At 33.9% G+C, this 14,741-nt stretch overlaps 1 protein-coding gene across 1 annotated transcript; it reads right to left on the reverse strand.

The window, feature by feature from the left end:
* Positions 1-4,167: 4,167 nt before the first annotated feature.
* Positions 4,168-5,103, reverse strand: LOC105883415 (olfactory receptor 52E2). The gene has a single exon (XM_012786482.2). The coding sequence runs from the start codon at positions 5,101-5,103 to the stop codon at positions 4,168-4,170; it is 936 nt and encodes a 311-aa protein (XP_012641936.2).
* Between the last annotated feature and the right edge of the window lie 9,638 nt (positions 5,104-14,741).

Below are 14,741 nucleotides of genomic sequence, written 5' to 3' on the forward strand. Positions count from 1 at the left end.
CTTGCCTTTGATTAGAAGAGAAGTAGCTGACCAGCTCTACAAAGAAAATTGAGATTTATAAATGTGTGGCTCAATATCTCTCCAATAAACTTAATTTTATGTCTATTTTTTCTCATTGAAAACCTGAGGCTAAAACTTAAATCCAAAGTCAGATATAGACACTGACTGAGTATTTGTCAAGTGGAAGGGACCTTAACTTTGTAACAGGTTTTCCTCTAAGGTTTTGGACAATAATATCTTATACTCCTTTGCTAAAACTCCATATAAAACCTGCAATAAATTTCAAAAACATGAAGTGTATGTTATACTGAGATCTCAGTCTTCTTTGAAGACATATCAAATCTTACTTAAACATATAATTATAAAAATTTCAGAAACACAGACAGCAATGCCTGCATACAGAACACACAAGTGGAACTAGACACAATGATGAAAAATCCCATAAGATTTCTTAAACTGGTTTGTTTAGTATTAATAATTTCAATGATACATATTTAGAAAATCAGACTGAAAAGTAAGAGTTAAACTTCATTAATTTATCCTTTCCATGTTTACTCATATACTCTTAGAGACATCTGGTTACTATACCTCAAATACTAAAATAGTTGTACAAAGATAAAAAAACATTATAGCAGGGAATCACCTTCGGGAGAGAAATCACCTCAGGAGAGAAATGCATCTCTTTGAAACTAGTATTCTAATGGTAATTAAACTCATAAAGAAGTCCAAATTTTTTACTGGAAGACAAATTCTGATGAATATCTCAGGATATCCAACAATTGTATCCCTTACTGCACAGGGCAGTGAAGAGATTCATTGAAATGAGATTTGAGAGAAATAAAGAAAACAATAATGATGGTTGTCAATATCAGGCTAAAAAGATCCATGTTCCTGATTTACCTACTGCAAGGTGTGACCCACCCTCCCTCCCTCCCTCCCTTCCTTCCTCCCTCCCTCCCTCCCTCCCTCCCTCCCTCCCTCCCTCCCTCCCTTCCTTCCTTCCTTCCTTCCTTCCTTCCTTCCTTCCTTCCTTCCTTCCTTCCTTCCTCTCTTCCTTCTTCCTTCCCTCACTCCTATTTTTTCTTTCTTTCAGAAAGAAGAAAAAACATAGGTCGATAAAAAAGAAGGAAAGGAACGAGGTATATAAAGGATGAAAGGGAAGGAAGGAAGACAAAAAGTAAATACAAAAGAAAGGAAGGAAAGAGAGAAGGAAGGAAGGAATGGAGGGAGGGAGGGAGGAAGGCAGGGAGGGAGGGAGGGAGGAATGAATGAAAGAAAGAAGGTCAGTCTCCACATTGAGTCCAGAGAAAAGTAAGAGGGAAAAGTCCAAATTTTGAGAAGATTTTATTAATGACATTTAAAAATAGAAATTTCCCAGCAGTAAATCCTGCAAGATTATGTGTGAAGTCCATCTCCATTCTTACTATACCTCTGCCTACTACCTCTTTTTAATCAACTACATAAATCTGCATTAATCTCAGTCCTCTGATAAACTTATTTACTCCTATTATTATAATTTTATTATTGTTAAAGACCATGTCCTGATATGCAGTTATCCATGAGAGTGAAAATTATTATTTATAACACAACTTAAGTTCCCTCTATAGATGTTTATTTTAAAAATTTAAGTGTCATAGCCTGATCCAGTAAAGACATCTTTCAGTCAGGAAATCTTTCTGCAGTAGTGATATGGAGAATATCAGCTTAATAAGCTCAGCTATGACCTGCTTCTCAAGTGCTAGCTGAGAGTTTCTGATCACTACCCATTTCCATTACACCTTCAATGAGAAACTCACCTCCAGCAGATTTGGGGCTAGAAAGCTCCAAAAGAAAGAGAGTTTTATACTATCACTACTAGGGTCCTTGGGGGCATGTGTGAAATCATAGCCTTCTATGAACTAGAACTAATACCTCAAAATCTCCTGGGAGAAAAATCTGACTTTTTGCACCAGGGACAGAGGTACTGATGTGGAGGCAGACATCCCTCCCAACACCTGCCCCAGACATACATATAGTCAATAGCTAGTCAGAGATACAGAAATAATGCTACCAAAACATATTAGTATAAGTCAAACAAAATCTTTTCTTGAGTAAACTTCACATATAGATTTTATTTGATATTATATTATATTAGCGCAGATTTAGGACATTACCAATGTGTACATGTCCACTTCCACAGCCACGTCTTAGCACTCATCAATAATTTATTAAGATATCATGGTTATTAAATAAGACACAACCTCCATGTCTTCTCCATGCAGTGTTCTTCTCACTGTCTTTAAATGTAAGTTAATATCAATTAATTCAAAAGGTCATAAAAATAAAACAACCTGAATTATTAATTATATTTATACATATGAAATACATAGCCACTAAATAAATCTGTGATTTTTTCAAATAAATATAAAATTCATCACCTGCAAGAAATGACTGTACAGAAAATTAGGAAAAGGAATATAGATTTAAGATTATAAGAATATAATCTGAGAAGACAAAATATTATAGAAACAATTTCCTTCATATTATAGATGCAGGAAGAGAAGAATACATTTTGTAAACAAGTATTTCAAAATTTAAAAATTACGTTTGAATGTCAAAGAGGTAATATTAAAACACATGCATGAAAAATGTAGGCCGGGTATGGTGGGTCACACTTGTAATTCTAGCACTTTGGGAGGTCAAGGTGGGAGGATTGCTTGAGCCCAGGAGTTTGAGGTTGCAGTGAGCTATCATGATGCCACTGAAGTCTAGCCTGGGCAACAGAGTAAAACCCTGTTTAAAAAAAAAGTGTGTGTGTGTGTGTGTGTGTGTGTGTGTGTGTGTGTGTGTATACACATTTGTGATGGATGTGGGATAAATGAGAATTTTTTTCTTCGATTTCCTTTGAATAAGAACTTCAAGGAAATCACAATATTTTCATAAAATCTCAATGAGTTAGTTGTACATTAGTGTCTTATTTCCGTGTTTATACATGTGTGTATATAAGTACATAAAAATACATACAAATGTACATAACACTAATTGTACTTTACTTGGGTGAAAACTTCAGAGAATTTTATATGAGGGCAATATAAAAATAGAAACACATAAACTTCTCTAACAGTAGCAATTTTTTCAAGGAGTAGAATATAAAAACTCATTGTAAAATAAGTAATAACTTATTTTACTACTTATTTTACTTATTTTACTACTTAAATACTACTTATTTTAATAAGTAGTAACGACTAACAACTACTTTGGTTTTTTTTTTTATAAATACATACTAATTACTTTACAAGCATTATATCATTAAACCCTTCATGCTTAATATATAAATGGAAATTATTAAAATATTTATAAAATAAAGACATTGAGGGTCATTGAAAAATATATTAAAAACACGACCAGAACTAAATCTGAGTTGTGTTTAATATTAAAATCATATAACTAAAGACAGAATAAAGAAGAATATAATCACAAAATGAGTCTCAAAATAAGTTAGACAAGAAAAAAAACTATGAAAGGAAAGAAAGAAATGTCTCTAGGATATAGGTGGTTCCTTTGTGTTGCAATCATAGTTTGGCCCAAAACAAAAGAAATATATTTGTGACAAACCTTAGACAAAAATTTGTATTGAAACTATTTGTGGTTTCATTTATTTTCTTCCTTTCTTTCCCTGTATGAAATCAGTACTTACTACATACCACAATTTTATAATGTTTATGATGGAGTAAAATATTATGATACTGTCCTTATGATGGAATGAAAATGACTGATATTTCTGTCTATACTAGAACAAAAAAAATTGGAGATATAAGGGTTGGGCAAAGAAGAGAGAAAGACATACAGGCAGGTTTGGATATAACTAGGGAGAAACATGAAAACACCCACATGAATGACATAAAGTGAAGAGTGTACAAAATAAGGTGAACTCTTTAAAATCCTTTTTTAAATTGACTGACATCAGCCATCAAAAATGCCATACAAAAATGGGCTGTCCTTTATCATATGAATTGGATAAGAATGCTTAGGCTTTCAATTTCTGAACTCAATAACATACTTACAGGAGAGAGCTAAAATAAATAAACTTTTCCATCACACATAATTCAATTTACTTAATATGATAAATGGTTTCTGTGTTCAACAGTTCCCTCTTATATGTATTAGGTACTATTCTATTTAAATTCCTTATTTTTGTAATAACATTTTCCTCACACGGTCATAGATCTGCTTGGTCCTGACTCCATATATGACAGGATTGAGCATTGGTGGCACTACAACATAAAGATTGGCCAGGAGTATATGGATATAACGTGGCACATTTCGGCCAAAGCGATGTGTCATAAAGGAAAAGAGGGCTGGGGTATAGAAGGCAAGGATTACACAAACATGTGAACCACATGTGCTGAGGGACTTGAGTCGGGCTTCACGGGAAGGAAGACGGAAAACAGCACGGAGTATCTGCACATAGGAAAGGGCAATGGCTATGATGTCAAACACTAGGATTGAAATGGCACCCAAGCCATAGATGATATTGATCTTGATGCTGGCACAAGACAGACGAGCAAGCCCCATGTGCTCACAGTAGGTGTGAGGAATGACATGATTCCCACAGAAGGGCAGTCGCAAAATGAGAAATACAAATGGAATAACAGAAATAAACGACCTCACTAACACACCAAGACCAATCACAGCAACGACCTTATTGGTGAGGATGGTACTATATCGGAGTGGGTTGCAGATGGCCACGTAGCGGTCATAAGCCATTGCCAAGAGGACTGCTGACTCCATGCCAGTAAAGTTGTGGATAAAAAACATCTGGGTGAGGCAGGCATCAAAGATGATCCCCCTGAGGCTAAACCAGAAAATCCCAAGCATCTTAGGGATAGTAGCTGTTGAGAGGCCCAAGTCAATAGTAGCCAACATGGCCAGGAAGTAGAACATGGGCTGGTGTAGGCTATTCTCAGTCTTGATCACCAGCAGAATAGTGAAGTTTCCTATGAGTGCGATGATGTACACAGCACAAAAGGGAAAGCCGATCCAAATGTGAAGTGTTTCTAGCCCTGGAATCCCCAGCAGCAAGAAGGAAGAGGGGTGCATCTGCGTTTCATTGGGAAGGACCATCCTGCTTTGGAATGCATAAGTCCATGGTCTTTACAAAAGTATGTTTGTCAATGTTCAGGGCACCTATTAAACTCTGAGAGTTGGAAACCTAAAGAAAAATGAGAACATCTTACAATCATATACATTTTATTCCTCGGTGGATTCACACAATTGGAAATGTACTAGGTAAAGAACAACATGAAAATGTGAATTATTAATGAGAAAGCTATGGAAGAAGTTATGCAGTGGATTATGATAAAAAAATTTACATAATGTATTCATCTCTGTTATCACTTTTTTTCTCTATCAATTTGCAATGGTTTCATCACTGTTATTATGCCTATATTTTACCTTAACACCTATTTTGATAGTTACCTTCTCTGATCATCACCAGTAAAATTTATTTTCAATATGACACACATAGAGCTCTGTTCCATTTGGATAAATGTTAACGCACAGGAGTTAACACACAAAATGGATAATAACTTATTAATAAGCATACAGATTCATTAAAATGTAATAAAATATTAAAGATATTTTTCAGTGCAGGCAGCTTTAAAAAATTATTGATACATAATAGTTGTACATATTTATGGGGTGCATATTATGATGCATGCATACAATGTGTAATGATCAAATCAAGGTAATTAGCATATCCATGCCCTCAAATATATATCATTTCTTTGTATTGGGAACATTCCAAGTCTTCTCTTCTGGCTATTTTGAAATATACTATAAATTCTTTTAAACTGCAGTTGCCCTATTGTATTATTGAACAGTAAAACTTACTTCTTCTAACATGATTTTTGTACCCGTTTAACTATCCTCCTTTCATTCCCCTAGTCCCAATCTTCCCAGCCTCACTTAAGACTCATTCTATTTACTACCTCCATGAGATCAATTTATTTTTAACTTCCACATATGATTGATAACATGCAATATTTGTCTTTCTGTATCTGGCTTATATCACTTAACATAATGTCTTCCAATTCAAGCTATGTTTTTAAAGTATTAAAATGAGCTCATTGTTAATATTGATTCATTATTATTACAAAAACAAAGTAAGTGTAGTTAAAATGGCCACATCAACTACCATTTATTTGAGGTACTGCCTAATACTTGCAAAGCTATGTTAGAACCTATGCAAAATCTTATATAATCCTTATAAATAAATATAGAATATATTTAACCCTATTTTACAAAAGGCATTGGCATTAAATAATTTAAAAGACTCACTAGATGGTTGAAATGCTTATAATTATATTAATAGAACTAGGAAAAGAAAGTAGAGGAAAGTAATAAATTAAAATGGAAAGAGACTGAAGACAAAGAAAAGATGATTCATGCTTTATTTGTGCCATGTACAAATCTCCTCTCACACACATCACACATATAATCTTTTTTAAACTCACATCCATCTGAATAAGAGATACCAATATCTTTATTTTAAATATGAGGCAATCATGATTTTAATTGTTTAAGATATACAGAAAATAGATTGAAGAAATGACAAGAGAGAAAGAAAAAAAAGAGAGAAAGAAAAAAATATTCTCAGCACTGAATTATTAGAAGCAAATAAAATCTATCATTTTTTAAAGTTATTTAAACTGTTCTTACATACTGTTATTACACCTTACTTATGGCATTGGTTAGGGGAATATTTCCAAAGCATTCAATGATTCATTATGTGTAATGTTTTATAGTAAAAAGTCTCTTTTGATCATTAGAAGATTCCAGAGGAATGATAATAATTATGAAAACAATTTCAAAGAAGACAATTCAGATGTTATATAAACATTGATTTGAGGAAAGTAAAGCCAAGAAGAGTGTCCATGATCAACAGATAATGGGATGAGCAGTACGATATGGGTGGGAAAACAGGGAATCCCTATAAGGAAATGGCAAACATTTGAAAAAAAGCAAAGCTCAGAACAAGTGATGTTATTTGTTAAAGACAAACTATGAAATGTTTATAAGAGTACTGTTTCTTCCACAATGTTCTTAGCTTGTAATAGAATGGGGGTGTTTAAAGAAGGTGTAACATGCAAGACATAAGGACTAAAAGTAGGATTTAATCATGGAAACAATTTTATTTTTAGGATTTTTCAGTGTATATGCCAATGGTCTTTTTCTTATTAAATAAAACGTTCTATATTCTTAAATAGCAACACTGAAGAACAGAAATGTAGGCAACAGTCTCGGAAAGCTGTAAAAACAACATTTTACCTTCTTAATCATACCCATAAGTATGATGAAAATATGAATCTTAATAAATAAGAAAATTACTTTAGCATATAAGTGCAGAGCTAATCACTAAAGGAAAAAAAGAAGCTGCATAGTTGGTTTTTTTGTAAAAGGGAAAATGTTATTATATTCTATGTTTGCAAATAAAATAATGGGGAAATTATATTTCTCAGTTCAGATTATTAAATTGTACAGTGAGGGTAGTGTTTCAGTAGTTGGTTAAGTAGACAGGCAGTGATATGAATAAAAAGTAGAAAAACTTGGAAGACATACACAGAACAATGAAATTGTATAGTTGTCTGTCTTATGTCATTACCATTCAGTGAATTGGTTACATCATAAATCTGAAAAACATCCTCCTCTCCTGTCCACACATTAAAAAATAATGTTGGTTGTCCTTCTCTAGTATCTTTAAAATCACTACATTTATCCTCATCCTAATGGAACTAGTTCAAACCATTATCATGTCTTCAGTTGATTATGGCACTGTATTTTGCAGTGCTTAAAAGCATGAACTGTGAAGTCGCACTGTGTTGAAACCCAACTTCATAACTTATTCACTCTGTGGTCAAATAAGCACTACCTGCTACTTGTGTGAGTGACTTTGCATACATAATTTAAATCTCTATACCTCATTGTCTTCATCTATAAAATAAAGATAATAATACTAAATGGCCCTAAAATGTCATTATTTTAAACATGTATTTATTTTAAGACACTTAGAAACATATGCCAAAGACACTATGCTATCTATCATTATTTAGATATCAGGAGACTGGTTTTTCTAAAACGTACACCAAATGGATTTAGTCTGAAATCCACATCTTTTACTAGGATTATATGACCCTTCCTGACATAATACTATTCATTCTCCAAGCTTCATTCTTACTCTCCTTTCCTCAAATATTTTGTTTTCTCTTCCTCCCTTCTATACTTGAATCCCTCTATCTCATTGTCCATTACTGTATCTTAAGGATACAGTGAGCCTGGAGATAGGGGAGACTCACCAGCTTTAGCACCAGGATAGAATCCTGTCTCTGTTTTGATGTGATCTGCTCGGTCTTTATGATGGGACTGATCTTTGCCTGAAAGGAGCTTTTAATAGAAAATCCCTAGAGCCAGTAGTTTTGTTAAGGACACAAGGTCTCTGAGGATTGTAGTTTATAATCAGGCCCTGACTCCAGAAGAGAGAGTCATTAGGAAGCTGGACTTCTAAGGAAACGATGGCAGAAAAGTGAAGTTTAGGTCAGAGATGACATAATGGAAGATTACCGTCCCCCTCCCCACACAAAATCACAGATTCAACAACTATCCATGGACAGAAATACCTTTGTGATAGCTCTGGAACACAAGTGAGAAGTTACAGCTCCCTGATGGAGCACATAAAGAGAAAAGACACATTAGAAAATGTGAAAATAACAGTTTTATTTGCCCATATGACTCCTCCTCCAACCTGGTACAATACAATGCCAAGAGAGAGCCCCTCAGCCCCAGAGTTCTCTCCTGAGTGAAAGAAGGAACACAGAAAAAGTGGTGTGTGTGTATGTGTGCACACTCACACACACAGAGAATACTATTCAGCCTTAAAAAAGAAAGAAACCCTGTTATTTGTGACAACATGGATAAACTTGGAGGACTTTATGTTAAGTAATATAATCCAAGCACACAAAGACAAATACTGCATGATGTCACACACACACACACACCCACAAGTCAATTCTCACTATTCTCAACATTTATGTTTTATAAGGTTGCTGTGAATAAGTAGCAAGTACAGAACCATTCATTACTCCTGGGGAAAAATACAGAGTTTGGTTCCTACAAGCCTCTGGTCATGACATTTTTATAGACTGGTTAATATATTCCCTTGTCTTATGGGTGCTTCTGCTTAAAGATATATTATTTAGTATACAGTTCTTGGAAATAATTAATTTTACAGTCTTCAAATGATTTCAGGTTAGGGACTTTGAAGGTGATTTGCATCATACAGGTTTCTTTGCCTATATTGTCCTTGTACGATAAGCCAGCATCACCAATATTGAAAACCAGCTCTTCCAAATAATTATCTTCCTGTATAACACTTAGCAGGCATTTTAAAAATTGTTCTGCAGCCTAGTAATATGCAGAGCATACATTGAGTAGCAAGGTTAACATCTTTCATGCTTTATTGGTTTTTCAAACGTGCAAGACAGAGGGCATCAGGTGAAAAGAATCTGACATTTTTTTTTTAACTGCTTAATTTGAATGTAAATTTCTTTGGTTTTCAGCCTCACAACAATGCTGCCTCCTACACTTTTTGTATTAGGTGACATCCCACAAGTCCACAAATTTAGCCTCTTTTTCATATGTTAAAGAACCAAAATTTCTAATTGACTTTCATTAGTGATTCATGAATGGGGTATGATCTCATTTAAAAATAGAGCCAGCTCCAGTGAGCAGGGCAGAGCAGTTGGGTTTTGGAAGGTAGATTGAGCAGTAATAAGGAAACAGAGTAGTATAAAAAACTGGATAAGTCAATTCCAGGATACTTCATTTTACTTTTCTTCTAAGTGTTAAACAGGAGACATCTTGTGGCTCAGGTTGATTGGGCCCTTTCTGATTGTTTGCTATTAATCTCATGCTTTTAAAACTGGCCTGTTTGGAAATTTTCCTGTTCCCTTAGAGTTTCAGTTTGATTACTTGGCACTTACCACAAGTGACTCTATTCTGTTCTGTTTAGTGTAGGAGCTTAGTCTAAAACAATGGCCTCCCATATATTTTATTTAACACGTTCCATACCCATATCCCACCCTATAGATGTTACTCTTGTACTTTACAAAGTGATCTCATATACAGCTAAGCAAACTTTCTCTTCTTTTTTCTGGAGGGAAATACACTGTTGATTAATTAACTTGAGCTCACAACCAACAGCACTATAATTAACTTCTGAAAAAGCTTATGTCACAAAGTTGTTTTCTCCTTAAGGCACATGATAATCCTCTTGCACTTAGGAACACTTGATAGCACTTCAGCATGACACTTGGGGGCCATTTTAAACAGTGGCATCATCAACAAAAAGTGTAAATAGAAAAGAGAGAGAAAAACATAGCACTAAGTAAATTGCAAAAAGGACACTTATTTATGTCATGAGAGCTGAAACTAGAAGTCAGAACACTACTTTGTTCAACCTCAGCCAAAATGTACACATCAGGCAACTCAAATTGTTGATAGCCTTTTGCATATTTGCAAATGAGTGTGAAAATGTCATCAGTATTGATTTGTAGATACAACATATTTTAGGGAGTAGGCAAATTCTCTATATGGAATCTCCAAATTATGAGACTCAATTGCATATGTGTTATTTATACAGGATTTATACTTATAAATAAAGGATATAAATAAGTATCATAATAAATTTATATTAACATTCTAAACTCTAGCATTAACAAAATTGATGAGATTGATACAAAAGTGTTTTAAAAATATTAATGTATAATGAATTGGAAATAAGTGTAAAAACATGCAATAAACATAGATACATAAGAGAATTACATGTTTTAAGATGTCAAATTTTCCATACTAATGTTTAGAAGCAATTCAATTTTCATCAAAATTCCATTTTGATTTAACTTATATGATTAAACTTCTATTAAATTTATTTTGATGAAGTATGAAAGAACTATGTTATATATCACAACACAAAATTTGGATTATGATATCAAACTTCAAAGTATAATATGATTGAAATATTTAAAATAATTCAAATACAAAAAAGTAAAAATAAAAAATTAAATCTAACATTGAAGTGGCATGAATAATGTTACAGTTTTTTATATATATTTTCTATATTAAAAATAAAAAGGTATTATTTAAAACAAGGTGTTGAGATGCCACCTTTCTCTTTTTGATATATACATATGGTATATTAAGAACCAACAATTCTGAGATTCAAGCAATCCTTCTGAGAGGCAGGTTCCAAAGGCAGCTAAGGAAGACCCAATGCCTGACTCCCCACTGACTGTCTTCTTACTATGTAAGAAGACTTAGCTAAGCTCCATCCTTCAACCCCCAGAGGCTTCTTTCCCTGACACCATGGGGATGCCGTCCTCACTCCATGCCCCTGGGAACCATAGACATCTGGAAACTGTCTATAACTGAGCTCATTTGGAAAAGCTATAAGAGAGAACTGAAGGCTCCCTCTGGCCAGGGCATGCTCATCCTGAGCTACACAGAACCCCTAGTGGGGTAAGACAGCACACAGTTGCTTTCATTATGTGCTGAGCAAAGTGGACAATCATCAGATGGAAGGTTTCAGGGTCTAGTCAGTGCAGACAGAATTTGAAAAACAAGCTTGTGTAAGATCTCTTGAGTCAACTGATCTCTCTTCAGTTTGTGGCCCCCGAAGAGACCACATCTGTTTTACAAGTACTGACATCTCTACTCTTATGGGTTGAGACTAAACAAATTTGTAGATGGGCTTCTCTGCTAAGTTTAGTGCATCAGATGAAGGCTTATGAAAAGAATGGAAGTGTAGATGTATTGGCCCTAAATTCTGAACAAACCTTAGAAATCTGTGACATTCAAGCAATATTTCATCCTACTTAAAGCAGTCTGTAAAACATTTTATGTTTTACATTTACAAACCCTTTGGGGGTACACATCTCCTAAAGTTTAATGTAAAGATTACAAACTTTGTAATTATGCTTGGGTTCAAGTTCTAGCTCCATAGATTCATAGTAGAATGGCTTTGAGCAAACTAATTGAACACTCTTAACTTGTTTTCTTATCTGTGTTGTGATTATGGTTTCCTCCCTCCAAACTTTCTTAAGGCTAAAATGAGATAATGCCAGAAATGCAACTTACATGGAATTTAATAGATGTTCATTCAATTCATGATTTTCTATCTTATTTTTGTAAAGAGATTGATAGGGAGTATAATATTTAGCCAAAAGACATTATAGTCCATATATCTTATTCTTCCCCAAAAGCATATGTGAGTTTCTTTCCCTTCATTTCCTCATTTAACCTATTGTGTAGTTAGACAAGGAACAAAATGGCGACAGAATTAAATTTTGTTAAAGACTAATCCTTGGGTATGTCTTGAAATTTAATGTGATAATCAGGAAAGAGTGTTTGGGATTAGTGCAGACTATAATAAATTCATGCTGATAGATTTAGAGTGATTTAAGGCGTACTGTTTTAACTTTAGATTGAAATTATTTACCAGAAAAGTAATTATATTTCCTTACTTTCTCTTTTTTCTTTATTCATTCATTAGAACAGCAAGCATATATATGGAAATGCATTATTTCTGCCTAGTAAGAATCTGCAATATAATAAAGAAGAAAGATGTAGGAATATAAAATGGAATATGACAGGTAAGTGCAAATATCATAGGAACACCAAGAAGAGGTGCCAATAGTGGTTCAAGGTAGCTAGAAAAATAATTTCAGAGGAGCTGATATGTGAAGAGAACCTTCAATTCTAATTAAAAGTTATTAAGGGTATTTATGTATGAAAAATATCAGTTTTCTATGCAGAGAGATATGAGGAAGGGCATTTTGAGTGGTAGAAAATATTTCTTAGTATTTTACAAGGCAAGGGATACCACACCTCATTTATAATGTCTTGGTTTGTACTTTTTTATGAATAAAATTGTAACTTCCATTGTTAATTTACTTACCTTAAACATTACAGGTAATACATTAATACATTGAGTATGTTTTCCTTGTTTAAAAGGTCACATTGTGTGATAAAGATAAATTATACTTTGTCTATTATCTTTCCATCCATAACTCATTTCATTTTTTATTTTATTTATTTTTTGAGACAGAGTCTCACTTTGTTGCCCAGGCTAGAGTGAGTGCCATGGCGTCAGCCTTGCTCACAGCAACCTCAATCTCCTGAGCTCAAGCAATCCTACTGCCTCAGCCTCCTGAGTAGCTGGGACTACAGGCATGCGCCACCATGCCCGGCTAATTTTTTCTATATATATTTTTCTATATATATTTTTTCTATATATATTAGTTGGTCAATTAATTTCTTTCTATTTATAGTACAGATGGGGTCTTGCTCTTGCTCAGGCTGGTTTTGAACTCCTAACCTTGAGCAATCCGCCCACCTCGGCCTCCCAGAGTGCTAGGATTACAGGCATGAGCCGCTGTGTCCGACAAATCACCTCCTCCTAAGTTGAGTGTGTATTGTATTAGATTGTTTTCTGTGCTTATAAAATTTTCAATATAAATGTACTTATATACATATATGTATATTTGATTTGTGTTTGTATATTTCAATATTAGTGGAACAAAGTGATATTTTGATCCATGTATATACAATGTGTAATGATCAAATCAGAATATTTAGGATATTCATAAGTTCAAATAATTATTTATTTTGTGAGAACATTCAATATCCCCCTTCTAGGTATTTAAAATTATGTCATTTATTATTTTTAACAATTTCCATCCTACAGTAGTATAGAACACTAGAATTTATTTCTCCTATATATCTGTAATTTTTTTTTGTCCATTAAGCAATCGCTCTCTATCCTTCTCTTCCTCTGTCCTTCCAAGCCTCTAATGAACATAATGCTACTCTCTACTCCTAGGAACTCAATTTTTTTTTATCTTACACATATGAGTGAGAAGATACAGTATTAATCTTTCTGCACCTGACTTAATATAATGTTCTCTTGGTTCATCCATGTTGCTGCAAATGATGGAATTTCATTTTTTTATGACTGAATTATATTCCATTGTGTATATACACACCATTGTATATTCATTCATCTGTTGATAAGCACTTATGTTGATTCCAGATCTTGGCTATTGTGAATGTGGCTTCAATAAACATGGCAATGCAGATATTTCTTATATATACTGACTTCCTTTCCTTCAGATAAATAACAAGTAGTGGATTGCTAGATCATATGGCAATTTGAATTTTAGTTTTCTGAGAAACCTTCATAATGTTTTTCATAATGAGCTATACTAATTTACAATCCAACCAACAGTGTGAGAGAGTTACATTTTCTCTACATCCTTACCAGCATTTGTTACTTTTCATAACAGTCATTCTAACTGAGGTCCATAATATCTCATTGTGGTATTGATTCAGATTTCCCTGATGATTGGTGATATTAAGCATTTTTTTGTTCTGTTTTTCCATTTTTTTAATTTCAGCATATTATGGGGGTACAAATGTTAAGGTTACAGATATTGCCCATGCCCCCTCCCCCCTCAAGTCAGAGCTTCAAGCATGACCATCCCCCAAATGTTGCACATCTCATTCATTATGTTTGTATATACCCATCCCCTCCTCCTCCCTCCCACCTGCCCAACACCTAATAAATGTTTTCCTATATGCCCACTTAGGTGATGATCCGTTAATACCAATTTGCTGGTGAGTACATGTGGTGCTTGTTTTTCCATTCTTGG

The sequence above is a fragment of the Microcebus murinus genome, chromosome 4, assembly GCF_040939455.1.
Source record: "Microcebus murinus isolate Inina chromosome 4, M.murinus_Inina_mat1.0, whole genome shotgun sequence".
Taxonomy (NCBI): domain Eukaryota; kingdom Metazoa; phylum Chordata; class Mammalia; order Primates; family Cheirogaleidae; genus Microcebus; species Microcebus murinus.